This window comes from Muntiacus reevesi, chromosome X, assembly GCF_963930625.1.
Source record: "Muntiacus reevesi chromosome X, mMunRee1.1, whole genome shotgun sequence".
NCBI lineage: Eukaryota > Metazoa > Chordata > Mammalia > Artiodactyla > Cervidae > Muntiacus > Muntiacus reevesi.
This window is the reverse complement of record NC_089271.1, coordinates 11,597,040-11,625,016: the sequence shown is the minus strand read 5'-3', so window position 1 is coordinate 11,625,016 and position 27,977 is coordinate 11,597,040. Positions and strand designations below refer to the sequence as shown.

General features: G+C 42.5%; 2 protein-coding genes across 8 annotated transcripts in view; one reads left to right on the top strand and one right to left on the bottom strand.

Moving 5' to 3' along the window:
• The window catches only part of OFD1 (OFD1 centriole and centriolar satellite protein), a 64,469-nt gene extending 47,251 nt beyond the window's left edge, over positions 1 to 17,218 (bottom strand). Inside the window, exons 1-6 of one of the 7 annotated variants that reach the window (XM_065916214.1) lie at positions 16,720 to 17,218; positions 14,415 to 14,556; positions 14,016 to 14,140; positions 4,729 to 4,929; positions 1,847 to 1,915; positions 1,728 to 1,758 (exon numbers count right to left, since the gene is read on the bottom strand). In XM_065916214.1, coding sequence (XP_065772286.1) covers positions 1,728 to 1,758; positions 1,847 to 1,915; positions 4,729 to 4,929; positions 14,016 to 14,108 — 394 coding nt within the window. In that variant the 5' untranslated portion in view covers positions 14,109 to 14,140; positions 14,415 to 14,556; positions 16,720 to 17,218. Of the gene's footprint in view, positions 1 to 1,727; positions 1,759 to 1,846; positions 1,916 to 4,728; positions 4,930 to 5,029; positions 5,250 to 14,015; positions 14,141 to 14,414; positions 14,688 to 16,719 lie in introns of those variants that run through there. The other 6 variants (XM_065916217.1, XM_065916215.1, XM_065916219.1 and 3 more) reach the window with 6 other exon arrangements.
• Positions 14,756 to 27,100, top strand: TRAPPC2 (trafficking protein particle complex subunit 2). The gene is made up of 5 exons (XM_065916229.1): positions 14,756 to 14,856; positions 21,580 to 21,689; positions 24,090 to 24,238; positions 24,658 to 24,739; positions 25,972 to 27,100. Exons 2-5 carry the CDS (start codon positions 21,597 to 21,599, stop codon positions 26,068 to 26,070), a joined length of 423 nt encoding a protein of 140 aa, XP_065772301.1. The 5' UTR covers positions 14,756 to 14,856; positions 21,580 to 21,596; the 3' UTR covers positions 26,071 to 27,100.
• Positions 27,101 to 27,977: the final 877 nt, after the last annotated feature.

The following is a 27,977-nucleotide window of genomic DNA, read 5'->3' as shown; positions in this document are numbered from 1 at the left end:
TTCATACTACCAAGCCCATCAAGTCGAGGCCGTGGCCTGGCACTCACAGCAGCTGTAGAGAGAAAGAGCCTCAGCTTCCCTCCTTCCGTGTAGGCAAAATCCACCTCCTTCACCTCTCCGCTCCCTGTCAGCCTCCTCGGCTTTTACACAGGACAGGGCACCACACTTCACTCCTGGCGCCCCTGCTCACCCAGAGTGTGGGGGTGTCTCCCCACACCAAACCATACTCTTCTGAGGCCAGCTGCGTGTCCTACAATTTAGCTCAATTCTGGCACTTGTCTACCTGGAGCTAGGAACCGATCCCACAGGTGAAGGGCCTCACTCCCACAACACCGATCCCCCACCTCTCTCAGATATAGTAACACATCCTTCAGATGCCGGCCCCAAGCCCAGGTTGTCACCTTTGCTTCTGAGCAATGGCTATTGACAGGAGAGGCCATCCTCCTCCTTGGGCTTGTTGAATGTGTCCGACAGCTCACAGAACTCAGTGACGCAGTTAGACCTGGCAGTTTTTTAAAGGATATGATAAACGATACAGATGAACAGCTGAATAGGAGAACTGCACAGGAGCGGAGCAGGAGCCTGGAGTTCCACGTCCTCTCCAGGCATGCCGCTCCCCCAGCACCTCCACCTGCTCACTGACCTGGAAGCTCTCTGAACTCCGTACTTTTGGGATTTATGAATCATCACACATGCGTGACTGATTATTAACACCATTTTTAGTCTTTCTCCCTTCAACAGAATGGACGGCAGGGCTGAAAACCCCAAGCTTCTAATCATGGCTTGGTCCTTCTGATGACCAGCCGCTATCCAGGAGCATGCCCAGTGCTGGCTCATTCAAGCAAGAGACACCCAGAAACTACAAGGGTTTCTGGGGTCCTGTGTCAAGAACTGAGGTCAAAGACCAACACCAGAACAAGAGCTGCTCCGTGTGCTCTTAGACATTACATGGGTTTGCGGAGCTGTGTGCTGGGACTTGGGGGCAGAGATCAATATATATTTTTTCTAGTATCTCAGAGTAGTTGGGCTTCCCAGGTGGCGCTAGTGGTAAAGAACCCACCTGCCAATGCAGGAGACTTAAGAGACGAGGGTTCAATCCCTGGGTCAGGAAGATTCCCTAGAGAAGGAAATGGCAATCCACTCCAGTACTCTTGCCCAGAAAATTCCATGGACAAAGGAGCCTGGAAGGCTACAGTCCATATGGTCACAAAGAGTGAGACATGACTGAAGCAACGGCATCAGATCTATATAAACACTTGATTACAAAAATAACATACAACATACTGTTCATTCTTCAAGCAAATACGAACACAATACTCGATATACTATACTTGGGGGATATCTAGGATACAAAGACAGATGCCTAAACTGTTCTCTTTGTTTTGGAAATGTTCCATACAGTGGGTATCTTAAAAAAAAAAAAAAAACTAGCTTTCAACCTGTTTGTAGGGCTTCTGATGTTATGTCTAGCTTTCTTATTTGAGTAAGAGCTATCTTAAAAGGTTGAAAATTGGGAAAAGGATCCACATTTGTCAAGACAGATGAATGGTTCTATTTTAAAATGAACTGCCACAAGAAAAATCTGATGATTCAATTTAAATTCCCTCTTTAAATGATTCAATTTAAATTCCCTATTCTTTCACCTAAAAATTATTAGCTTCATATTTTTATACAAAAAAACACATAAGAAAAATGTTCCAATTCTCTACAAAGATGAAGTCTCCTACCTTTTTGGTTTTCTTTATCAAATCCTGAAATCTGTTAAAAGAAAACAGTTTACTTTCATTCAACTATTCAGTTATTATTAACAAACCAAAGCAGATTATTAAAAACTAAACAATCCTACCAGTGACTTGTAGAGATTGGATTCAGGACTGATTTTAAAAAGATGCAATAGATTCTGCATAGTAAATGCCTTAAAAAAGAAAAAGTACACATATTTTAACATCAATGATTAAGTGATGATTTAAGATGTTTCCAAATATAAGACTAAAAATCATGGTTCAGACTAAATAAGCTTATAAATACATGCTAATAACGTAAAATGTAAATTTTCTCATACTATTAAATAAATTATACTAAACTTTGAAGCCAAAAGGATAAAATTTCTCTTGATCATGTAATTAACCTCCAAATAATTCACATCAAAGATGATATACCTGGGGCTTCCCGGGTGACTCAGTGGTGAAGAATCTGCTTGCCAATATGGGAGACATGAGTTTGATCCCTGGTCTGGGAAGATCCCACATGCCACGGAGCAGGTAAGCCTGTGCACCACAACTATTTTATTTACATTGTGGCTGTTTATTTAAATTACAATAAACTTTGAGGTCCCCAGTTGATGGGGACCTCAAGGAACCTCTCATGTTGCCTCAGGGGAGTCAGGCCTCCTTTCGAGTTGCAAGGGGGAACGCTGGATTGCTCTTGAGTCGCTGCAGGGGAATTGAGAGTCATCTCACGTAGAGGGGGGAACCTCGTGGTTTTTCTTGAGTTGCGGTGGAAAGCTCGGGGTTCCTCTTGAGTTGCGACGGGAACCTGAGGGAACCTCTTGTGTTGCCTCAGGGGAGTCAGGCCTCCTTTCGAGTTGCGAGGGGGTACTTGGAATTGCTCTTGAGTTGCTGCCGGGGAATCCGGCCTCATCTCGAGTTGCAGTGGGAAACTCTACAGCTCACGTGCTACAACTACTGAAGCCCCTGGGCCAGAGAGCCCGTACTCCCCAAGGAGAGAAGCCCCGGCAACGAGAAGCCTCAGGCTAGAACAAAAACTAGAGACAAGCACATGCAGCAACGAAAACCCAGCACAGTCTAAAATAAATTCAAAAAATTATTTAAGTATCTTTAAAAAATGACATGCCTGACAGAAATAACAGAAATGGTTAATGGCTTACAGCTGACACTCAAATATCTGAGTTCACCCATGAACATGTGAGTGTATTCCAGGGTTTCTCAATGGCAATGAAGTTTTAAAATTACTATTGCTTCAAAATGGAAATAAACTAAGTTTTTACTCTCTTTGAAACTATGAATGTTTAAAGCTACTTTAGATATACCTGTGGTCAAACATTTTGAGTAATTTTTTTAAATTTATTCTGGTTGCACTGGGTCTTCGTTGCTGTGCATGGGCTTTCTCTAGTTGTGGCCAGTGGGGGCTACTTTTCACTGCAGTGTGCAGGCTTCTCATCGCAGTGGCTTCTCTTATTACAGAGCATAAGCTCTAGGGCTTGGGAGCTGATTTGCTCTGCAGCACATGGGATCTTCCCAGACCAGGGAATCGAACCCGTGTCCCCTGCATTGGCAGGTGGATTCTTAGCCACTCCACCACCAGGGAAGTCCCTTGAGTAAATATTTTTAACATGGATTTCTACTATCATGTGTATTGTTTATTATGTCTACCCTGAGGACATTGATATAATCTTCAGTTAGTTTTCCTTTAAAGAAAATAGTTTATAGTACAGAAACCTTTAAGTGTGTAAACTACATCAGTGCTATAACTATGTGATTGACTATTATTCATTTGAGCGGCAAAATTGTGAAATGTGAGAAACACAGATGGAAGGACCAAAAAGGAATTTCTAAGGCTGGTAAAATTTGGTTGTTTAAATATACTGTATCTATCTATTATTTATTTACTTAAGTATTTATGTTATGTATTTGGCTGGGCTGGGTCTTAGTTATGGTATGTGAGATCTAGTTCCCTGACCAAGGATTGAACCCAGAGCCCCTGCATTGGGAGTGTGGAGTCTTAGACACAGAGCCACCAGGGACGTCCCTATGCAGGATATTTAAATTTTAAGTTTTTCCAATAACAACTCTGTTGTTCTCTTACAACTTCTGAGTATCCCACTTCTGGGCAATTATGGCCAAGATAAACAGCAAAAACACAGGGACAACCCCAAGACTGAACCCTGATGTAAACTACAGACTTCAGGGGATAATGAAGTGCAATGTAGGTTCACTGAATGTAAAATGTACATAGTAGGAAATGCTGGGGTTGGGGGGGAGGCTATGCTTGTGTGGGGTCAGGGGGCAGATGGGCCATCTCCCTTCATGTTCATTTTTGCTGTGAAACTTCACTGCTATAAAAAAAATTAAGTCTTTAAAAAAAACCCAGAAAGTTGGCTATATCTACCATTAAAATAACAAAGTGTAACTACCATGTTCAATGGTTGGTGGAGAGACAGTTAAAATAATTAGGAAAAAGCTGTTTCACTATTTAAGAACTCCACAGGTTTTTTAAAAGGTACTTATTCTTCTCTTACTTAATCACAAACAGGACAAGTAACTGAAGAGACTGTAGCAGAGTCAAGAAAGTACATTGTAGATGTAGATTAATGCCCTGGTTGCCACTTACAAATCATGTCAGTTTGAGTAAATCATCTCACCCCTCCAGAGGCTGGATTCTCACCTCTAATCCATCACCTATCTGCAGAGTGACCAGCAGCGCTAGTCTCACAACAGATGTTCAACATAAACGGCAGTTTAGGGTCTCAGACTACATAGAGTTTCAGGTCAATTCTAGTTCCAAAACATCACAATTTTATAAAGACAAACCAAGCCACCAAGGAACTGATAACGATGTTAGATTTCATACTCCTTTGTCCCATTATTAACAAATACATGATGTAATTTCAGAGACAAAAAAGAAACAGACCCAGCTCTCTAGGGAGCACTTAGCTATTACCTGAGGAAGAAGCTACTGACACAAAGTTCAGAAAAGCAAAGATGTTACCTTTTCTTTTGCCAAACCACTTTCCGGAAAGAAGACAGAAAGCGAATACTCATAGCCACATCTCTGTAAGTGATCGGCCACTAGAGAGTTGGAAGCTCCTATTAAGAGGGAGCTCTCTTCCACCGAGATGGATGGGGACTGTACTTGGCCATTTAGAACAGGGTGCATCAGTTCGTGAATCAGCTGGTTTCTGAGTTGTGTCTAGAACAAATACAAAAATGAAACAAAAGAGAAAACAATTTCAGCAGGACTTTTTTCCACTGGAGGTACACAGATTTGTCACATGAATTAGAATCCTTACTTTTACTTCCAGAATGGTTCAAGATTCATGGCCAAAAGTTAGGAACCTTCTCCTTTGCACTCTGTCTTACCCTGTGAGACAAACAGCCCAGTGGGTTCTGGAAAGAGCAGCTTGACTGGGGGTGAACCACAACCTGGTGAGACTCACTTCACTTTCCAGTTCAGGAACTTTTCATTGGGGTTTCAAATATAGGAGAAAACTTAGCTACTCCCTCACTTCTCTGCAGGTTATTGGAGGAGATGAAAATATCTGGTTAAATATGTTAACGTATATTAATCAAAGTAAAATAAGGTTCCCCAAAGGGAAATAATATATGCAAGAGAGAAATCAGTAAACCCAAAAACACTTATTAAGATTCACTTTCATGTGGACTGTTTATAATTCTAAACACTGTAAAATATCATAATTTTCCTCTATCTTACAAAGGAGAAAATTAAGGTTCAAGGTGGCTAATTTTCTCAAGGTTATGACATGAGCATCATTATTCCTTTGGGTTTTAAGAAAATCCCCTAAGTTATTTGAACTAATGGATATTTATTTTAAGTATTTTGCACATAATCTGGAAACATACAATTGGGCCGAGTTTAAGAGTACACTGCCTAGATTCATGGCACTTCAGCAGTAAATAACATCTAAGAAATTGTTATTAATAGAACACAAACAAGAAACAAATGGAGATCTTGTTACATCTCTTCTATCCTTTAGCTAAAGAGCAGAAAGTATATACTTAGTAGTGTAGAACAGAATTTATTATATGTATATTTAAAATCCTATAGTAAACAACACTTCTACACTAAACGAATATACATGCTTTGCCTCATCTGATGCAGTTAAGTACCTGAAAGAAAACTATAGCCTTCCCCACCAGTAAAATGTAATGATTTAATTTAATTTGAAACATAGGGAAGAAGAAATATATTCAGATCCAGCTTAATTAAAAGCATTTAAAGTGTCTTGCAAACTAGTACTGAAATGGGCAAGAATTAAATTAGGGATATAAGTTGGGTTAAAGGAAAAGAAGAGTAGCAAACAGTGGAATGACATTACAGACGAATTTCCATCTAGACAAACACAAAAAGCACACCATCTACCACTTGCTAGAAGGAATCCAAAAAGTGGCTGGGGGCTTTCCAGAAGCCAGTGCAAAGCGGGAAATCTATTTTCAGAATTCAAGCCTGCAATGTCCCTAAGACAGAAATAAGGATGGAGCCCTCACCAGAAAATCTGCCTATTAAAAATTTCTCCCCCAAAAGCACTGGGGAGTTTGGGATTTTGAGCATGAGCCACCTATTCTCCTTACTTGGCCCTGCAATAAACCTTTCTCTGCTCGAAAAACAAACAAACAAAAACCCCCACAAATGTTGTGGGGGGTGGAGGGGAAGTGGAAGAGATGAAAATTATGGACCCTCAGCACACCTCTCAGAAATTGACAGAGTATAAAACAAACATTACACTATCCAGTAGGGATCTCACTCATATTCAATGGACAAATCAAAAACTTAACAGACAAGCAAAAGCGAAGAGAATTCAATGCCACCAAATCAGCTTTACAACAAATGTTAAAGGAACTTCTACAGACAGGATACACAGGAGAAGAAAAAGGCCCACAAAACAAATCCCAAAACAATCAAGAAAATGGTGACAGGATCATACATATGGACAATTACCTTAAATGGAGATGGATTAAATGCTCCAACCGAAAGACACGGACTGGCTGAACAGATACAAAAACAAGACCCATGTACATGCTGCCTGCAAGAGACCCACGTCAGACATAAAGACACATACAGACTGAATATGAGGGGATGCAAAAAGATATGCCATGCAAATAGAAATCAGAAGAAAGCTGGAGTAGCAGTACTCATATCAGACAAATAAGACTTTAAAATAAAGACCATTATAAGAGACAAGAGGGACACTGCATAATGATCAAGGGATCAATCCAAAAACATACAATTATAAATATACAGGCACACAATATAGGAGCATCTCAATGTATAAGGCAAATGCTAACAGCCATAAATGGGGAAATTGACAGTAACAATAATAGTGGTGGACTTTAACACCCCACTTACACCAATGGACAGATCATCCAAGACAGAAAATAAGGAAACACAAGCTAGAAATGATACATTAGACCAGATAGACTTAATTGATATTTATAGGACATTCCATCTGAAAGCAGCAGAATACACTTTCTTCTTAAGTGCAAATGGAACATTCTCCAGGAAAAATCACATCTTGGGTCACAAATCAAGCCTCGGCAAGTTTAACAAAATTTAAACTGTATCAAGCACCTTTTCCAACCACAATGCTATGAGATTAGATATCAGTTACAGGAAAAAACTATTTCAGAAAAACACCTGGAAGCTAAACAATACACTAAATAACCAAGAGATCACTGAAGAAATCAAAGAGGAAATTAAAAAATACATAGAAGCAAATGAAAATGAAAACACAATGACCCAAAACTTGCAGACCACACAACAAAAAGCAGTTAAAGGAGGAAAGTTTAGAGTAATTCAATATCACCTCAAGAAACAAGAAAAATCTCAACAATTTAACGTTACACCTAAAGCAACTAGAGAAAGAACAACAACAAAATCCTGTAGTAGAAGAAATCATAAATATCAGAGCAGAAATACATGGAATAGCAACAAAGAAGACAATAGCAAAGATCAATTAAGCTAAAAGTTTGTTACTTGAGAAGATGAACAAAATTGATAATCCTTTAGCCAGATTCATCAAGAAAAAAAGTGAGAGGATTCAAATCAATAAATTAGAAATGAAAAAAAAAAAAAAGAAATTACAGCTGACTCCACAGAAATACAAAGGATAAGAGACTACTACAAGAAACTATACACCAATAAACAGGGCAACCTGGAAGAAATGAACAAATTCTTAGAAAGGTACAGCCTTCTAAGACTGAACCAGGAAGAAATAAATAGATCAATGACAAGTAATAAAATTGAAACTGTAATTTAAAATCTTCCAACAAACAAAAGGCCAGGACCAGATGGCTTCACAGACCAATTCTAACAAACATTTAGAGAACAGTTAATATCTATCCTTCTCAAATTCTTCCACAAAACTGCAAAGGGAGGAACAGTCCCAAACTTGTTCTACAAGGCCACTATGACCCTGATACCACAACCAGACAAAGATATCACAAGAAAATTACAGACCACTATAACCGATGAACACAGATTGAACAATCCTCAATAAAACACTAGCAAACAGAATCCAGCAACATGTTAAAAGGACCATACACTATGATCAAGTGGGATTTATCCCAGGGATGCAAGGATTCTTCAATATACATAAATCACTGTGATATACCATATCAACAAGTTGAAGAATAAAAAGCATATGATCATCTCAATAGATGCTGAAAAAATTTGACAAATTTCAATATCCATTTATGATAAAAAAAAAAGAAACTCTCCAGAAAGTGGGCATACAGGGAACCTACCCCAACAAAAGCCCGTAATAAAGGCCGTATACAACAAACCCACAACTAATAACATTTTCAATGGTGAAAACCCGAAAGCATTTCCTCTAACATAAGGAACAAGACAAGGATGTGCACTCTCACCAATATTATGCAACATAGTTTTGGAAGTCCTAGCCATGGCAATCAGAGAAGAAAAAGAAATAAAAGGAATACAAGTTTTAAAAGAAGTTAAACTCTCACTGTTTTCAGATGTACTCTACGTAGAAAAATCCTAAAGATGCCACTAGAAAAACTACTAGCACTAATCCATGAATTTGGCTTGCATTCCTACACACTAACAATGAAAGATCAGAAAGAGAAATTAAGGAAACAATCCCATTTACCAATGCAACAAAAAGAATAAAACACCTAGGAATAAATCTATCTAAGGAGGCAAAAGGCGTGTACTCAGAAAAGACTGATGAAAGAAATTAAAGAGGATATAAACAGAAATGGATGTGTTAGATTGGAAGAATATTGTGAAAATGACTCTACTACACAAAGCAATCTACAGATTCAGTACTGCTGCTGCTACTGCTGCTAAGTCACTTGAGCCGTGTCCGACTCTGTGCGACCCCATAGACGGCAGCCCACTAGGCTCTGCCATCCCTGGGATTCTCCAGGCAAGAACACTGGAGTGGGTTGCCATTTCCTTCTCCAATGAAGGAAAATGAAAAGTGAAAGTGAAGTCGCTCAGTCATATCCAACTCTTCACGACCCCATGGACTGCAGCCTACCAGGCTCCTCCGTCCATGGGATTTTCCAGGCAAGAGTACCATTGCCTGTCAAATTACCAATGGTGCCATTGCCTATCAAATTACCAATGGCATTTCTCACAGAATTAGAACAAAAATTTTCATAGTTTGTATGGAAATACAAAACACTCCAAATAGCCAAAGCAATCCTGAGAAAGAAAAACAGTTGAAGGAATTAAGCTCCCTGACTTCAGACTATATTACAAAGCTACAGTAATCGAGACAGTATGATACTGGCAGAAAAACAGAAATACAGATCAGATCAATGACACAGGATAAAAACCCATAGATAAGCCCACATACCTACCATCACATAATCTGTGAAAAAGGAGACAGGAACATACAGTGAAAACAATCTCTTCAGTAAGTGATGCTGGGAAAACTCAACAGCAACATGTAAAAGAACGAAATTATAACATTCTCTAACATGATACAGAAAAATAAACTCAAAATGGATCATAGACATAGATGTAACACTGGACATTATAAACTCTTACAGGAAAACATAGGAAGAACACTCTGATATAAATCACAGCAAGATCTTTTTTGACCTACCTCCTATAGTAGTAATAAAAATTTTTTTTTAATAAATAAATGAGACCTAAATAAAAGCTTTTGCAGAGCAAAGGAAAACATAAACAAAACGAAAAGACAACTCTCAGAATGGGAGAAAATATTTGCAAATGAAGCAACTGACAAAGGATTTATCTCCAACATACACAAACATCTCATGCAGCTCAATATCAAAACAAACAACCTAGTCAAAAAATGGGCAAAGATCTAGACATTTCTTCAAAGAAGACATAAACATAGTCAAGAGGTACATGAAAAGATGCTCAACATCACTAATTATTAGAGAAATTCAAATCAAAACTATAGTGAGTAATCAGCTCACACTGGTCAGAATGACCATCATCAAAAAATCTACAAACAATAAACGCTGGAGGGGGTGTGGAGAAAAGGGAACCCTCTTGCACTGACGGTAGAAGTGTAAATTGATACAGCCACTAAGGAGAACAGTATGGAGTGCCTTTAAAAAGCTAAAAATAGAACTACCCTATGATCCAGCAATGCCACTACTGTGTATATATCCTGAGAAAACCATAATTCAAATAGACACATGTACCCCAATGTTCACCGGAGCACTATTTACAACAGCCAGTACATAGAAGTAACCTAAATGTCCATCGATGGATGAATGGATAAAGATGTGGTACATATATACAATGGAATATTATTCAGCCATAAAAGGAAATGAAATTGAGTCATTTGCAGAGATGTGGATGGAACCAGAGTCTGCCATACAGAGTAAAGTAAGTCAGCAAGAAAGAAACAAATATCATATATTAACTCATGTACGTGGAATCTAAAAAAAAAATGGTACACGTGAACCTATTTGCAGGGGAGGAATAGAGACATAGACATAGAGAAGGGACATGCAGACACAGGGGAGGGGGAGAACGCATGGGAAGATTAGGAATGACATATATACACTACCATGTGCAAATAGACAGCTAGTGGGAAGCTGTTATAAACACAGGGAGCTCAGCTCGGTGCTCTGTGATGACCTAGAGGGGTGGGATGGTGGGTTCAAGAGGAAGGGAGGAATATATAGTGTCGGGAGCCATTATGGGAGGTCCCGCCCATGACGAGGTCATGAAGAAAATACCGGGCAGGCAAGGCCGTCCGGGACCCCATCCATGACGAGGTCATGAGGAAAATACCTGACGGGCAAGGCCATCTAGGATAAGGGACCCTCCAGGTTGGCCTCGGCCTCTACCCTACCCTATATCCTCCCACCTTTTCTGCTGTTGTTCTTATTTGCCCTGCTGCAGATTCTTGTGTTGCCTGCTGAGAGCTCTCCTGCTCCTCTTTCACTGAATAAAGACCAACTTAAAAGCTAATTAATAAATCTCCTGGATGCTGGTACCCTATGAAGGGGCCAGGGATGAAGGAAATGCTTCAATTCAAACCCTTTTGCTGGCATTCTGGCTTGTTTGATAAATGTGTGCTCTCATTGCACAAAATGCTCATGATTGTTCTAAACATCCTAAGTACAGTACGCTAACAAAAGAAACTATTAAGCATAGGCCCCTTCGCGGGGTGAGAAAAGCTCCACAAATATTATAGCCATAAATGTGCCTAATAGAAAATAGTTTAGATAGAGATTAGCTGGCGACTTTTTGCAGGTAATTAACTTTTGAACTAAGAGCCTATTTTGTGCCATATCTGCTGTTTTTGCAATCCTTTGCATTTCTGTTCTGTGAAAATGTAATCCTATCTAGTTCCCTTGGAGATGACACCTAATAGAAAGAAAATAGATTAACCACAAAAAAGACAGGGTTGGCTACTGAAGTTGCTTAAACTTGCACCAGGTGCAAACCTATAAATTGTCAACAGGCCTGAAAGCCAAAAGATATTATACATAGAGATTAACCATTAAAAAGGCCCTAATAGGCACAGAGCCCTTTGGGGGATGAGGAAGCCCTATTAGAAAATACAAAAAATATTGTTTTAAAAGTGGTTATTAGATCAACGTTTGATTGATGTTAATGTGTTGAGGTTGTGCAGTGGAAACTATTGTTAATATAGTTGGAGATCTAGTAAAATAAGAGTTTAGCCCTAGTGTAAAAACAATAAGGTAATTGTTAATTTTAACCAGGAGTGCTAAACAGGGGCTGCCTCACCAGAGCCACAAGGTCTTTGTGTGTTAAACTTTTTAGATAAATTTAGCTGAGAATTTCTGCAAAAAGACTGACTTTTATGTTAACAGGATTGTATTTTTATTATGTTACAACTTGCTGTACCATGAGACTGCCACTTTTCTGTTTTCTGCTAACCTCAAGGCCAGAAGATAATGTACAACAAATCTATGAGAAAAGACTCTCATAAACAAAAAATATACAGAGCACACCTGGTTTCATGAAGGACAAGCTGATATAATGTTAAACTAAGTCTGTATGCTTATCTGCCCCTTAGAAATGTACTGACTTAGGGTATAAAGGCTATGGTGAAAAATAAAGCAACTGCCAGACTCTGCTGCATATTCCTGGTCTGGTCTCTTTCTTTCTCTCTCTCTCTCTCTCTCCCTAGCAGACTTGGCCCTAACAAGGCCGGTCCTACGTGTCTCTCTCTCGCCGACGCCGTTCATCCTGAGGGTTCCCCTGGATCCTGCTGGGGCTGGACCCCGGCAATATAGGTGATTCACTTCATTGTACAGCAGAAATTAACACAACATTGTAAGGCAATTATACACCAATTTAAAAAAAGAAACTGACAGACTAGATTCACAATAAGGAAAAAGATTTCATAAACTTCATTTAACAGATACTGATATAACTTTGGACTTAACCATTAAAACAAATTCTTTTCAAACACTCAAACAGAATGTGAATTAGACCACTAAACACTTCAGGGAATTTCAAAAATTAGAAGTCACCCAAACCAGTCCTTAAACTGAGAAAATAAATTAGCTCAGACTGAGAAAGTAAAAATTCTTCCTGTCATTGATGAAGCTAGAGTAACAGAAACCGAATGGTCAGCTGCAAAGAACAAAGAGTATTTCTGAGGGTAGGCTGCAGCTATAAAGAGAACAAAATCCTGATACCAAAGCCATAAAAAGGATAATGATAAGTCACTATCAATGGTGACCACACACATAAAGTATAATCCTACTAAACTAAATCCAAAGCACAGTAAAAGAACATACACCATGCCTAGATGCAAAAAACGTTCTGCATAAGAAAGTGGACTAATGCATGACACACTACAATTAATTCCAAGTAGGTTAAAGACTTAACTGCAAAAAAACGAAATCTTTTAAAAAACTTAAAAATTGAATATTCCAAAAAATTGAATATTCATTCTTAGTGGAAATGACTTACTGTGGATAATCAGTAGAAAATAGTGAACAAGAGATTTGACCATAGAAAAATGCAACTTTAGCCTTTTTAGAGCCAAAATAAAATTGAACACCAACAGTATTGTCACAAAATGGAAAGACGACTAATTTGCCATTAAAAGAGCATACATCAATAAGAAATACATGACTACATCAATAAGAAATACATCAGTAAGAAAACACTAGCACTCTAGGGGAAAAAAACAGGCAAGGGGAACATGTCACAAACAGACAAAACAGTATGCCAATTGGTTGTGTTAGAGATGATGTCTCTCCTGTATGTTTTTCTATATTTCTGATGAGTTTGAAGTATTTTTAAGGTACAAAAACCATGGAGCAGCCAGAAGAAAGAGTTTTCCCTCTATTTCCTACTTTAAGTGTAAAATACTTTTATGAAATATATATAGAAAACACATTTGAGCCAATCCTACTTCCTGCTGTTAATTCATACACAAAGTGTCCTAAGAAATATTTGCTGCTCAAGTATTTATACCTTTCAATATATTTCAAAGAAGAAATTTCTCCTTCCCCAAACTTTTCTCCAGTAAGTAGTCCCTTAATGTTTCCTATATGGTGTCAATATCCTCCATTCAAATATGAGTATTACAAAACCACTTAATAACTCAGGAACATCTAAGATTTCTTAAAGAAAAAAGTTACTAAAATGTGTTTAACGATTAAAGAGTTACACGTAGGGAACAGAGCAATATAACTCACCAACACAATCTGTGTATCACGCCAGTTTTAAAACCCAAGACATGGATGTATTTACATGTACTACCTTTCACGGGTTACACTTGCAAAATCTACCTTAAAAGATATGCCTAAAACTGATACCTTGAGTGTGTCCAGTACACCCCGATCCTTAAACGTCTGGTACAGCTTTTTGCGTAGATCATCTTGACTCAACACATCAGATTTGGGGAACATGATGGACCAGAAGAGAATTGGTTATGGTTTACCTGGAGGGCAGAGCAGAGGGGATGTTAAATTCTGCACACAGACCAATGGTCTCCAAGGAAGCCCTCACGAGCTCAGGGGAGAAAGGCTAACGGAACCAAAGGCTTCACTTCCGCCCGCCTCAAGGAGGCGGCAGGTGTATCTACCTGAGCCATCAGGTGTCGGCTTCCTCCCGAACCCGCCCCACCGTGCCCCAAGTTTGAGTCCGAACCTGGGATGCAAGCCCTGGCCTAGGGGAACCCCTGCCTTCAGAGTCCCGCCTCAACCCCAGAGTACCAGGAGGAACAAGGTGAATCTTCCGCTTCGCACTGAGAACTAAGAACTCGGACAGAGACGCGCACTTCTTGGAAGTTCCGATAGGTGGGCGTGGCTATGGCCCACGCGCGACTCTCACGGGCGGAGACCGGAAGACTGAAGTCTAGAGAAAGTGCAGCATCGGCCGGAATTCGCGCCGCCCAGAGCCGATCGCATCCCTCCCCGCCGTCCGGCAAACAGAGCAGCCTTCGTTTAGGGCATTACGGCGCAAGCGCCAACTCGCATAGGGCTGCGGCAGGAAGCTCCGCCCACTACGCGAGGGCGGTAGGTACCGCGGAGTCTCGCGAGGGCTGCTTGCGGAGTCTCGCGAGGGCTGCTTCCGGAGTCCCTACGGAAGTTGAGGAGCGCGGTTCCGTTCCGCGGCAACTGACGGAGCGTTTCGATTGCCGGCGTCTCGCCGCAGGTAAGGGGATGGAGCGAGTGGACGGTTGGCGCTTGGGGACTCTGGGGGATATGTCCTGTCCCGCGGGAGCCGGGTGTTGGCCCTTTCTCTCCCCTCTGTCCCTGGCCGGCTGAGCTCATCAACAGCCCGACCGGCCATTCCACGCCAAGATTCAATCTGCAAACGTCCGCCTGCTTAGGCGCTTTGCTTCTTGTAATAACTTTCACTGGGTTGAGTTATTCAGCCCACCCTGGGTTTCTTAACTGCGGCACTATTGCCGTTTGGAGTCGGAAAATGCTCCATTGTGGTGCTGTCCTGCGCACTGTAAGATGCTGAGCAGCATCCTTGGTTTCCACCCAATCGATGCCAGTAGCACCTCCCTCCCAGTTCTGACAAACCTCCTGACGTTGCCACCTGTCCCTGGGAGGCAAAGTCGCCCCTGGTTAAAAACCAGTGAGTTACACTTGGTGCGTGCTGTGAAGAAGATAGGTGAGCTGGGTCCCCAAGGTGCTTAAATCTAATTAGAAAAGTCTCTCGAGAAGCAATGCTGAAAACGTAGCCAGAGAATTGGCTAAGAACTAAGATGCATTGTGAAAAGTGTTACTTGCTTAATTGTGTCTGACTTTTTGCGATCCCATAGACTGTAGCCTACCAGGCTCCTGTGTCCATGGAATTCTCCAGGCAAGAATACTGGAGTGGGTTGCCACTCCCATCTCCAGGGGATCTTCCCAACCCAGGAATCGAACCGGGGTCTCCTACACTGCAGGTGGATTCTTTACCATCTGAGCCAGAGATGCACTGTAGACTGAGTAAAGATTTTAGAAAAAGTGGTTGGGGATATACATGAGTGGGCACATCTCTGAAAACTGTGACTTCATCAGGGCATTGTTAGGTAGTGCTTGGATGGTGGACAAAAAGCAAAGGAGGAAGGGTGAAAATTCTGAAAGGAATAAAAAAATCAGGACCCTTTCAAGAACAGTGAGGTATCTGGCCTGACTCCAGAGCCCCATGCTGTGGGTATAAGGTATCTAAGGCCTACCTATGAGGGTGAAATTGGGCCAGTGTTAGCTTTGTGAGCAGCACTGAAGAGTACAGTGAATTTTCACCCCTAGCCATGAAAGGGTTAAACGATTTAATAAGCATCAAGAGTGACAGGACTTAAATAGGAGGTAGAGACCATGTAGGTTGGGTTGGGAAATACTTGGAGAAGGAAGGATTTGGGTAGACTTTGAAAGATGGGTAAGGTAAACATACAGAATTAGAGTATTCCAGGCATGAAGAGAGAAATAAGTCTGGACTGGAAACAATCAGCTGGAGAGGGAAAAAATAAGTATACCAATCCACTGTAGCTGAGGTAGAACAACATGGGACTAGGTTTTGGATACTGGTACTTAGTTAGATGAGAGGCACTAAAGCTTTTGAGCAGAATAGTGAGATGATGAAGAATGTTCTAAGATGTTAGTATGGAGTCATTTCACAAGGCAACCTGATAGTTCTTGGTTACTAAGTTCTCAATTATATTCACCCAAATGTCTTTCCAGGTAACTTCAAAGGAGCAGCCCTTGGCTTGGCCTCTGGAACAGTTTGGAATAAATCTGTCTAGTTCAGATTTAGCTAATACTTGGCACTCGCATAGGCACTGCCCTTTCCCAAATCCACAGCAGATGTGGTAACTGATCACAGCAATCTTTCCCCCGACCACCCTTAGTCTCAAGAATCGTTCTCAGCACTAGTTCCTGGCCCTCACTACCAGCTGATTAGAACAAGCTCATGGGGGAAAACCAATTGGCATCCCTAGTCAAATCCCTTCCCATGGACAGCATCATATTTATAAAGACTGCACCTATTCCACTGCCTCCCCCCACCCCCAACAAAAGGTCTTACCCTGCCTCCATTTTAAACATCCTCAGCTTCTTCAGTAGCTTTTATCTTGTTCCCAGGGCGTTCTTTAGCCTAAATGCTTCCCTCCTCCCAACGCACAAAGTTCAGAGTTAATGAATTTTAAAACTGTGATTCCCAGAACTGAGTATCTTCCCCAGAGATGGTATTATTAGTCATAAGGACATTATCTTTTCTTAATGCAGTCTGGAATTGCATTAGCTTTTCTGGCCAGTGTATTGGATTGCTGCCTCTGACTGAGCTGGCAGTAAATGAGAAGTGGTCCCTACAGACGAGCTACTCTTACACTAGGATTCCCTCATCCCCTTGTTGTGCTGTTGATTTTTTCAGCCCAAGTATAGGACTTTATTTTGAATTCTTTAAATTCTGTCCTGATCGTGTCACCTATTTCTCCTAGCCATGGAGGTCTTTTGAATCCTAACTTTAGCCTTCTAATAAATTAGGTGCCCTTAGCATGTTATCTTTGGGTGTGAGAAGTTGGCTTCATCTCAGTTACTGACGCAAACCCCTTGAGCTGCACTAGGTTAAGGTCACCCTCCAAGGCTCCCGAGAGACCCCATGCTGTCCAGTGACATGGAGCATGTGAATGTTCCAGTCAGTCCCCTACTGTCCCTCCTTCAGCAGAGAATGTGCACATCCTGGGTCCCCAGCACTGCTCTTGCTCTGGGGGTACCAGAGGCTGTCACCCAGGCTACTGGTCTCCCATGAGTTCTTAGGTGGAGAACCACATGAGTTCAGAAGGTGACTCACCATCTCCCTAGTTCCCTTCCACAACAGGGAGTGTAGGTCTGGAATGACTTGTTCTTCTAGAACAAGTGAGTAGTAACCCACTCTTTCTAAGATACATGTTAAAGGACTTAAGTTTATCACAGAAGTTCCCAGCATAGGGTCTGACTGAAGACAGGCATTTCATACCTGTTTCTGTTGGTGTTTTAATCTCTTCAGTAGTACTCAGACTTCAAGATAAAGTGAAAGTGAAGTCACTCAGTCGTGTCTGACTCTTTGCGACCCCATGGACTGTATAGCCTACCAGGCTTCTCCGTCCATGGGATTTTCCAGGCAAGAGTACTGGAGTGGGTTGTCATTGCCTTCTCCAGGGGATCTTCCTGATCCAGCGATCGAACTCGGGTCTCCTGCATTGCAGGCAGACGCTTTACTGTCTGAGCCACCAGCAGGGCCAACAAGATAAGCCTTTTTGTTTTCCGAAAGTTGGCATAACAGTTACTAACCTCTGAAAGCCTGGCTCTTTCTATTCCTGTGATTTCTCAAATGTCCCTGGTCAGTAGTCACACCATCAGAGTTGTTAAACCAACTGTTTCTTTAACAGGCCTGTCTTGGGGTTCATAGCCTGCCTAACCTCATGTCTTCCACACTTGCTGTGTGAAAATGATTCTTTGAGAAAACTCAAATTCGGCATACCTGTGTCCCGTGTTGTTTACACACCAGGGGCCTCAAATCATTGACCATTCTCCCTTGCTTTTTCCTGATAGTAGCCTGCACATCTCTTGTTTTTAACATATAGCACACATTTCAGCTCGTTGACTCAAACCTCCTGGCTTTCTGGTCCTACTTTATGACCATTACTAGCTAGTGCTCTACTTCTCATATCTTGTACATGGTCTCTTCAAGAAGTCCAGAGCTCCTTGTTGGTTTCTTCAGTTCTCTGTCTCTCAAAAGCAGTTCAAGACATTTTAACCACCACAGACAGCTGTTCTCCGCACAGACGGGAATCCTGGCTCCCCTCTGTTCAGCCAACAAGTCCTGCCCTTGTAAAGGAGGGTTTCTTCATCCTATTTTAACAACTGTGGCAACTTCTAACAAATGTGCTGTTCATCACATGACACAGGCTTCATCAGTCAAGGCCCTGGAGGGCCTCGTCACTAGAACTTGCAGAAGGTTCTCGTCCTTGCTGAGGCTAGTTAATCCCGCCTCCCCCACCTCCTTCCCGCCTTCCCTTTCTTATATTCTGGCATTATGCCCTCCCCCTGGAGGAGGAGATCGCAACCCATTCCAGTGTTCCTGCCTGGAAAACCCCATGGACAGAGAAGCCTGGCAGGCTACAGTCCATGGGGTCACGAAGAGTAGGACACGACTGAGCGTACAACGGCATGCCCTCCCCCTGCTCCCTGCAGGTCCATCTCGCGAGCACTGAGCAGTTTTCCTGTTAGGGGTATGAGACACTAGCTGGAAAACCCAGCCACTGTTCGCTCCACTCTCGTCCCTGTACTGCTGCAGGTTGCTCTACCTTGATGCACCATTGGCCCCCCATTTCCACAGGACTCTGAAACCTGTGACCCATGGAAAATAAGCTCACTTTGTCCCCAGTCTCTTCTACCTCCCTTTTTCTTAAGCCTGCAGGTTTTTTCAGTTTTGACGTGTTGTTGGTCTCCTACTGCAGCCATAAAGCATTACCACAAATTTACTGCCTTAAAACGACAGACTTATCATCTTACCCTTTTGTAGGGCAGAAGACCAACACGGGTCTCACTGGGCGTAAATCCCTTCTGGAAGTTCTCTGGAAGAATCTGTTTTGTCGTCCTTTCCAGCTTCTAGGGGCCACCCGCATTCCTTGGTTCATGGCTGTTTCCTCCATCTTGAAAACCAGCAAGGTTTCGTCTCTATGGTGATCCACCCACTGCCATGCTTCCCTCCCCAGCAACCCTCGACTCTTCCCTGGGGTTCCACCCTCTTCCACTTTTTAAAGACTCTGGTGATTACACTGGATCCACCTGAGTAGCCGGGATCCTTGTCCTACCTGAAGATCAGCTGATGGGAGGCCTTAGTTGCATCTACAGCCTTAATGCCGTTTGGCACCTAGATTAATTTTCAGTTCCCCAAGCCTAGGATGTGGGCATCTTGGTGGGGGCCGGGGGAGCTATTGTGGCTGCCACCACACATGCAGAATTGACCTGTTCATTTTCATCCCTCTTCCTTCCCTTTCTGATTTCTTTTATAGCCTCATCACCTTGATATTCTGCTTGATCCCCTCAGCTAGACGTTTGGCAACATCCTGAATTCTTCCTGCAGTTCCCCAGTTTCACCCACTGCCAAGCTCTGTGTAACACCTCCACACCTCGAGACCTTGGAGACACTCAAAGGGCCCCTATTTCAGGTGACAGAAAGACTGCGTAGATGGAGATCATCTCTCTCCTCGCAGAAAGTTCCATCCATCAGACAGCACAGAATTCTAGAGCAAGTCTCAGCTCTGCTCACCACTGAGGCCAAGGAGGCCCCACATATTAAATAGTTGTAGACGTTGCCTTCCTAGGACAGGGTGGTTATGTGCTCTTGCCTCTTCCTTTTCTTCCACTACACCTCTCAGCTTCTCTGCATCCTTTCTTCAATCCTGTGTAAAATCACGTGACTAGCAGCTCACATTCTGTGTAGCTGACGGCTTTGTGATCACCCCTTTCTTTCTTGCAGTTTCTTGTTTATCCTCATGCTCTTCTTAGGATTGCTTTTCTCCCCCACATGGGTCTCCACATGGGGCTGAGTGGGTTCGGGGGCCGGAGAAGGGTAATCTTCCTTTTACATATAGTGTCTCCTGCTGTTGCTTAACATGTGTGCAGGGGGAGAAGTATGTTCCTTTAGTATTTTTTCCCTGATGCTGCTGCTGCTTAAATGTTTGTGCTGAAGAAAGCAAGCCCTTCCCGTGACAAACTCCACCTATGAAACCTTTTCCAGCAAGGAATGATGTCATTGTTTGCTCTGGAAATTTCAGGCTTCCACCCCCTTCCCTTCACTTGAGCTTGAGGATTCATTGCCACTTCTCCTAGTTTTGCAGAGCTTTGGTATCTGCCTTTGTCTTCAGATTTCATGGCATGGACGTCCCAGTGAGGCTCAATGAGCCCTGGGTTCTGACACACCTTACTGTCAGTGCCCGGTTAAGTGGGTTCCCGCCCGACATCTCTGTGTGCCTGTGCTCGTGTCACTAGAGCTAGACATGAACCTAGCTTTGTCTGATTCAGACCCCATGCTAAAATTACACACGAGTCCATCGCCTATCTGTCTATCCATCCATCCAGATTGTGATTGTGCTAAAAGTCACAGAATCATTGATTTCTCCCCCAGCACCCCTACTCTCTCTTTTTATGCCCTTAGCAAACCTATGAACCCTTGTTCCAAGAGCTCTTTATGCCTCAGAATGTCTTCCTTTTGGATTATGATTGCTTCTGTCTTTTCTAGAGTACAGCACCATTTCTTCCTCTTTTGAAAGACTCCTATCACGGGCTCCTCTCTGTGCAGTTGCACTCACAGCACAGAGCCGTCCGGTGGGGAGCAGACAGGTACCTCCCAGTGTGTAGATGACTGTATAGCAGTGCTGTAAGTGCTCTGCAACGGTACACACAGCGTTTCCTACTCAGCACCGGGTGTCAGCACCCAGGCCGACTGGTCCAGCCCAAGGTGAAGCCCGCTTACCGTAAATGGTCCACACTTTCTGATCAGGAGAATGCTGTTTTTATGATTTCATGTTAGAGGTCTTCGAATCTCCCTATGAAAATACAGTAATGGAGTCTCCAGAGCATATCATAAATAAATAAACTGTATCAGTCACAAGCTGTTTATCTATAGGAATGGAATGATGTCATTGTTTGCTCTGTGAAAATTGCAGGCTTCCACCCTCTTCCCCTCACTTGAGCTTGAGGATTATTGCCACTTCTAGTTTTGCAGCACTTTGGTATCATCTTGGCGTGGTATCTGTCACTTGGTATCTATCAATCTTGGCATGGAAAGCATGCCACTTTAGAGGCCACTTCCTTTACAGTTTAAGTTAAAAATGGAGTTCTTCATTTCCTGGTTTTTGGTACTGAGTACTAAAAATACACATTATTTTCATTTAATTAGGAGCTATATTGAAGACGATGTCTGGAAGCTTCTACTTTGTCATTGTTGGTCACCATGATAATCCAGTTTTTGAAATGGAGTTTTTACCAGCTGGAAAAGCAGAATCCAAAGTGCGTATGAAACCTTAAAAAAGCCCATAGCACTTGTGGTAGTGCTGTAATGATACTGGTGTGATATGACTGTGGAATTGGAAGGGATCTGGACAAATGAGGTCACTGCGAACCCAGCACAATCACAGGTGGCTTGCTCTGCAGTCCCGCAGGCTGAGAGGAGCCCGCCGGGAGCGCCCTCTGCACTGTCTTCATGCTCTAGTTCAGCAGCACTTGGCACAGGCTCAGAGGATGCCCTGCGTCTCCTCTCCCTGGTTGTCAGTCCCTAGACCACCCACCAAAGGCGGTGATCATACTGGGTCTGCAGGGGCAGGCGCTCCAGCCCTGAAATGGCAAGAAAGCCCCTTCTGTGCCCTCACATCACCTTTTTCAGCAGGACAGACAAGCTAGAGGGTTGAGAGAGACCTCGACTCCCATGTCCTCCTGACGCCCCTAGGATGGTGGCTGTTGTCATCAACTTCCCACAGCATCCACTGGCCATGTGGGGCCCTCATGCTCTCCTCCCTGGCGACGGCACCCAACTTTCTTGTTAAGAACGGTTCCAATAAAACCAGCTTGCTTCAAGAACGTGGTGCCACTCGAGTAAACAGACCTGTAGGGTCTTGGGGTGAGGAGAGCTGGTCCCTTCAGTTCCCTGTACAAAGCCATATTCGAAGTATATTTCTGACCACTGTGCTATGTTTCTCCCAGCCTCCAAAAGTAGACTTTAACGTCCTTAAAGACAGGAACTGATGTTTGAAATTAGTCATGATGTCCAATGTAGGATGCTTTTCAACTGTTCAGACCTTGCCACTGAAATAGGATGGAAATCTAAGGTATTGTCTGAGCAGGTGTTGTTGCTCCATCATTTGCCCACATTCCTGGGAGCACACTGCTGTTTGAAACCTGGATGGGAGGCATCGCTGCAGCAGTATTTGCTTTCTGTGGTATGCGGCTACTTAGATAGTTTTTCTCTCATTTCACTGGCCTTGTGGTAGGCAAAGTGGTGCATATAAAAACTGTTGCGTTACTTGATCTTAGGTCTTTCTCCTGCTACCACTCACCTTTGTAAACCACTCCTACAATTTTCTTCTGATCTATCGAATTTGCTCATCGGTGCAAAGGGAAAGACTGCCATGAGCCAGACACAAAACACATCCATTTCTCTGAGAAATAAATTAGTTTTGTCCACGTGCTGAAGTATAAATGTGCTTTACTTGCGTGAGGGATTCCAGGGCACCTGACCACCTTCCTCCAGCCCAGGCACAGCCTCCTCAGCCAGGAAGCACCATTCGTTTCCCAAGGCTGCAGTCATAGTACCAGACACTGCCTGCCTGAGAAGAGCAGAACCGGATTGTCTCACTTCTTGGCGAGCCCAGAAGTCTGAGATGAAGCCGTCAGCAGGGCCAGCCCCATCCGAAGGTGCTAGGGAAGGCCTGTTCCAGGCCTTGCTCCCAGCTGCTGGCAGCTTGCGCCTTGTGGCAGAACTGCAGTCTCCTGTGGCTTTTTCCCTGCATGCGAGTCTGTCTCCAGATTTCCCCTTTATAAATACGTCAGCCACTGGATTAGGGACCCACTCGCTGCTAGCATGACTTCATGGTAACTGATGACATCTGCAATGACCCTCTTTTCAAACACAGCCACATTCTGAAGGGTAGGACTGTAGCACAGGAATTGGGGGAACCTAAAACAGAGGGGTTCTTTGAAAAATGCACTTTGAAAGTAAGCATCTCATGTGCGTGAGGCTGCATTCCAGGTTGTGAATTTCCTCTCCACAATCAGGGGGCACCGCCTTCTTCAGTTAGGCCTTTTAGGCCCATGAGAAGGACGTCTCCAGCTTTGACAGGATCGCCTTGCGTTGTCACTACAGGTGATTGCACACAGCTGGCGCCGAGCCAGGCTGGCAGCCCTGGGATCTCCCTACACCTCAGGGCAGCCAGTGCCAGGCTGTCTGCCCTGCGCACCAAGCCCCAGCCCCACCCCGACCCGAGGCTGGTGCCTGCAGCTTTCCTCGCCACCTCCCTGGCCTACCTTGTATTTTCCTGTCTTCCTCCTCAAAAGATGTGTACTTCTTGAAAGCAGGATCTGAGCAGAGGGGAGGGGAAGGGGAGAAAAATTGAAAGCAGGATCTACTCTTCTTTTTTTAAAAGGAAGTATCTTTTTTTCCCCCATGCTTAAATGCTCATGCAATCTGGTAACTTCTTCCTTGGCAAATTAAAAAAAAATCTTTATAGTTTCTTGAACACATTTCATAAGTAATTGGCTGTTTCTATTTGAGTTTTAGATACCAGATTAGAAAATAGTGTGAAAACACTGAAGACCTTTTATAGCAGAAAGCTTCCCCCTGCCCCCCCATGAGCAAGCTGTGTCTAGAATTCCCTGTATGGAAGTGTTAATCTGGTGTCATTCACTGTCACCTAGGACGATCACCGCCATCTGAACCAGTTCATAGCTCACGCTGCCCTCGACCTTGTAGATGAGAACATGTGGCTGTCGAACAATATGTACTTGAAGACAGTGGACAAATTCAATGAATGGTTTGTCTCAGCATTCGTCACTGCAGGTCATATCCTTACCTGTTTAGAGCTCCAATGAAGGGTTGGGGTGACAAACCAGACCAGCATGAGATGTGGATGCCAGGTTCTGAGTCTGTGGACTGCAAAGTGTTAGGCAAAAAATGGCCATTGGTGGTGCTTTTTTTTTTGGGGGGGGGGGGAACATCTTTTGTTTAACAAATAATTTTAAAGTCTGATCTCATAAAGTTAAGGTTTATCTGAACCATATCAAGGGTGCTTTTATTTTGTAGTTACTTTCTAACTTAAAAAGATTATGTTCTCTTCAAGATAAAACTAACCTAACTCTGAACCCAGTTTATGTGTTTGTCTTTTCTATCACACAATACACTGCATGTGACTCGAAGAATATTGTATCAACTGATCAACTTTTCAGCTTTCATTTCTAAAGATTATACCTTAATTATTTCACATATGAGATTTATTATGCTGCATGATGTCAGGCAAGAAGACGGAATCAAGAACTTCTTTACTGATGTCTACGATTTATACATAAAGGTATGGTATGTTCTGTACCTTGTAAAATCTGATTATAAGACATGCCAATTTTGGCAGAACACTGGCCTGTAGAGGGAGCCCCCTTAGATGCACAGTTCTCCTCCCTGCCTAGCTTTCCCCCAGCAGGACTGTTCATCGCAGCCCCCTCATCAGGCAGGTCTCTTAGCAGCAGCTTAACATGCATGCAGGACAACTCATTTTTAGATCAGTTTCATTCTTTCCCTTTTGGTGCACATAGTTCATTTTATGAGGGAACCCTAACTAGAGACACAGAAGCAGTCTATATAAGGGAAGTTGCTTCATGATTTTATTCCAGACTGTTTCCCATCTACTTATTAACAAGTAAGTTACAGTGCAATCAATGTAGATCATAAACCAGTAGGAAGTGATTCATGTACTATCAAAGTCACTCAAGGAGAAAGGGGTCACTTGCATTTCTTGATAATTAGGAAAACTGAAATAATAATAAGATGTGAGTGGTCAAACTGCAGTGCTAACAGTATATTCTTAATAATTTAAATGTTCTTTATTTGCACAAGGTATTTTGCATATCAGAATAGTTAACAATCAATATTCCTAGTCAGAAGTAGCAGAGAATATTTAGTCCTCTTATAAAGATGGACAACACCAATTGATTAAGATATAAAAGTTGGTAATTCCTTTCCTCCCTTGTGATTCCATCCAGTACTAATTTTCCCTCACATATATTATGGTTTACTCATCATATTATCTGAGAAACTTATCACTTGCCTTGTGTTAAAGCAGAGTATTAAAAATCTGATTGTTAAAAATTACCACACTTTTAAAAGTAGTATGGTATAACTTTTTCCTTCAATCAGAGCATATGGCAGATTTTTAGTGTCTTTTATATAGCCAGAGGCCTTCCACATGAATGAACATCTTGATAGTTGAACATGAGTGTAATTGTATTTCACACACAGGGTGGATCCCAGGAGTTGGTTTTGCTCACACAGGTAGTGCTTAGATATGTGCCGCCATGGGTTTTGCCACAGGTACTACCCTAAAACACCAAGACAGAAATTTCCTTAGTGGGACATTAACATTTAATAATGGAACATCTTCACTGAAACTTAAAAATGTGGTCTTTAGACTTTTGAATGTCTTTGATGACTTAATTTAAAACTTTTAAAATATTTTCCTTTCAGAGACCTATGATTTGTCAGCCTTTTTTTACCTTGACAAGCTCACCTGAGTACTTTCTTCTCTCCTAGTTTGCAATGAATCCATTTTATGAACCCAACTCTCCTATTCGATCCAGCGCATTTGACAGAAAAGTTCAATTTCTTGGGAAGAAACACCTTTTAAGCTGAATGCAAAAAAATTCAGAAGTACACAATGTCACTACAATGGGGTATACTCAGGAATGTGTACATTGTAAGTAACGATTAAATAGCATGGTAAAGTTTTACTTGTAGTTTGTTTATCTAAACCTAATGAAATTGCTTCTATCTTTAAAAATAGCACATTCAGTTTCTTACAGCTAAGAACAGATTGATATTTGCTTGTGGACACTGTTATTTATAAAGAGCTCTTTATTCGTAATCTTGAAATATCTTTATTTTTAAAAATTGAGAATAAGCTTTTGACTTTCCTCATTCAGACAGTTGATCTTGATGAAGCACTCCAGAACCAAATATCATTGTCAAGATTTGGTAGACAGATTTAAAACTAAAAGTTTCTACAGTAGGGAATGAAGTTGACAGCACATACATGGGCTCATCTATAGATCCAGAGATGTTATGAAAACACATAGGCAGTATACATAGCTTTGCCCAAGAAGCCGGAGCAGACCATGTTACAGTGCCAAGTGCCACAGGCCTGCCTTTATCAGAGCCTAGAAACAGTGATCCTGCTGCAATTCGAGACTCCTGAGCCCAGGTTTGTATAGTGGGAGGCCAGGACCACTGTGACAGGTTATGTTCTTGTTTCCTTTCCCTCAGACAATAAACTAAGGATTAAGTGAACCTGTTGATAGCTGTGCTAGTAGAAAGTCTTAAGGCAGTTTTAGAATTCTAAACAAAGAAAAGCATTAGCACTTGTACTCTAGGCTTTTCAGGCTGTATAGCTGTATACCCAAGTGGGCGGGAGTGGTCTTTTTTTTTTTTTACTATAACAGTGTGGGATCTTAATTGTAAACCAGTAAATGTCCATTGAAAAGCAAGTAAATGTCCATTGAAAACCAGGTATTTTCTGTGCTGTGAGCACTTGGAAGAATTTTGTTCCATTCTGAATGACCTGAGCAAGGAATTCTCAGTTTGGTCTTGTATCTTTGTGTGAAGCTGCTACCACAGTTTACCCTATTTATTTGATTTCCTAAATAAAGATGTTTGTCCAAGACTATGTAAGCTTAGTATCAATTTTTTTTTTAGCTGCACTGTACAGCTTGTGGTATCTTAGTTCCCTGACCAGGGATCGAACCCAGGCCCTCAACAGTCAAAAGCACCACTCAATCACCAGGGAATTTCCAGTGTTGATTTTTTAGGTGCTGCTCTCCCCACCACCTCGACCATTTTAGTCCTATCTCCCCTAATGAAAGTCTGCAAACATACATTGTAACTCATTTTACAGAATTCAGATCTCCTCAAACTGGGTGCCAGAGCTTTGGGAGCAGAAAAAGATAACTCAGAAATCCAGGAGTAACTCAGCCATGCTCACTGGAGAGACCCACACATGTACTTATCGTATATAGTTTGCTCTTCCCTCCAGGAGCACATAAGGCAGAGGGAGGCAAAGCCCCAGTCAGGAGCTGAGCCGCGTGGTGTTTCAACAGGAAGTTGTCGGGTGGAGATGGTTCCCGTCCCCGCCCATCCACAGGACAGCAGTGCCCCGCAAATAGCCTTGTCACCAGGCTCTTGACAGTGAAATGGGAATGAGAACACAGGCCCTGTGGGCGCAGATCCCTGTGGCTAAGGCTTTCACATATGCCTGCCTCTGTCAGAGCGTGAAGGCAGATCCAGTGATGGGCATAGGAGTGGGCAGGATCTCAGAGATGGGCTGTGCTGGGAAAGCCTGCTGAAGTAGGACAGCTGAAAGGATGGAACCAGGACTCGTGTAAGGGGAAGATCAGGGACTGATCATTAGGAAAACAAAGCAAAAAAAAAAAGGGCAAAAGAGCTTGCAAAAAAGAGCTAAGTGATGTCACTTAAAGTTCTGGAACACAAGACGAATTGGGGGACATCAGTAGCACCCTGGGCATCAGGCCCACCGAACATACGCA

What these genes read in the sequence shown, in the direction of transcription:
- TRAPPC2 (XM_065916229.1), top strand. Translation starts at nt 21,597, where the DNA reads ATGTCTGGAAGCTTCTACTTTGTCATTGTTGGTCACCATGATAATCCA. An exon ending in CTGGAAAAGCAGAATCCAAA is followed by an intron (nt 21,690 to 24,089) that starts GTGCGTATGAAA and finishes ACTGTCACCTAG; the next exon opens with GACGATCACCGCCATCTGAA. An exon ending in TTCGTCACTGCAGGTCATAT is followed by an intron (nt 24,239 to 24,657) that starts CCTTACCTGTTT and finishes TATTTCACATAT; the next exon opens with GAGATTTATTATGCTGCATG.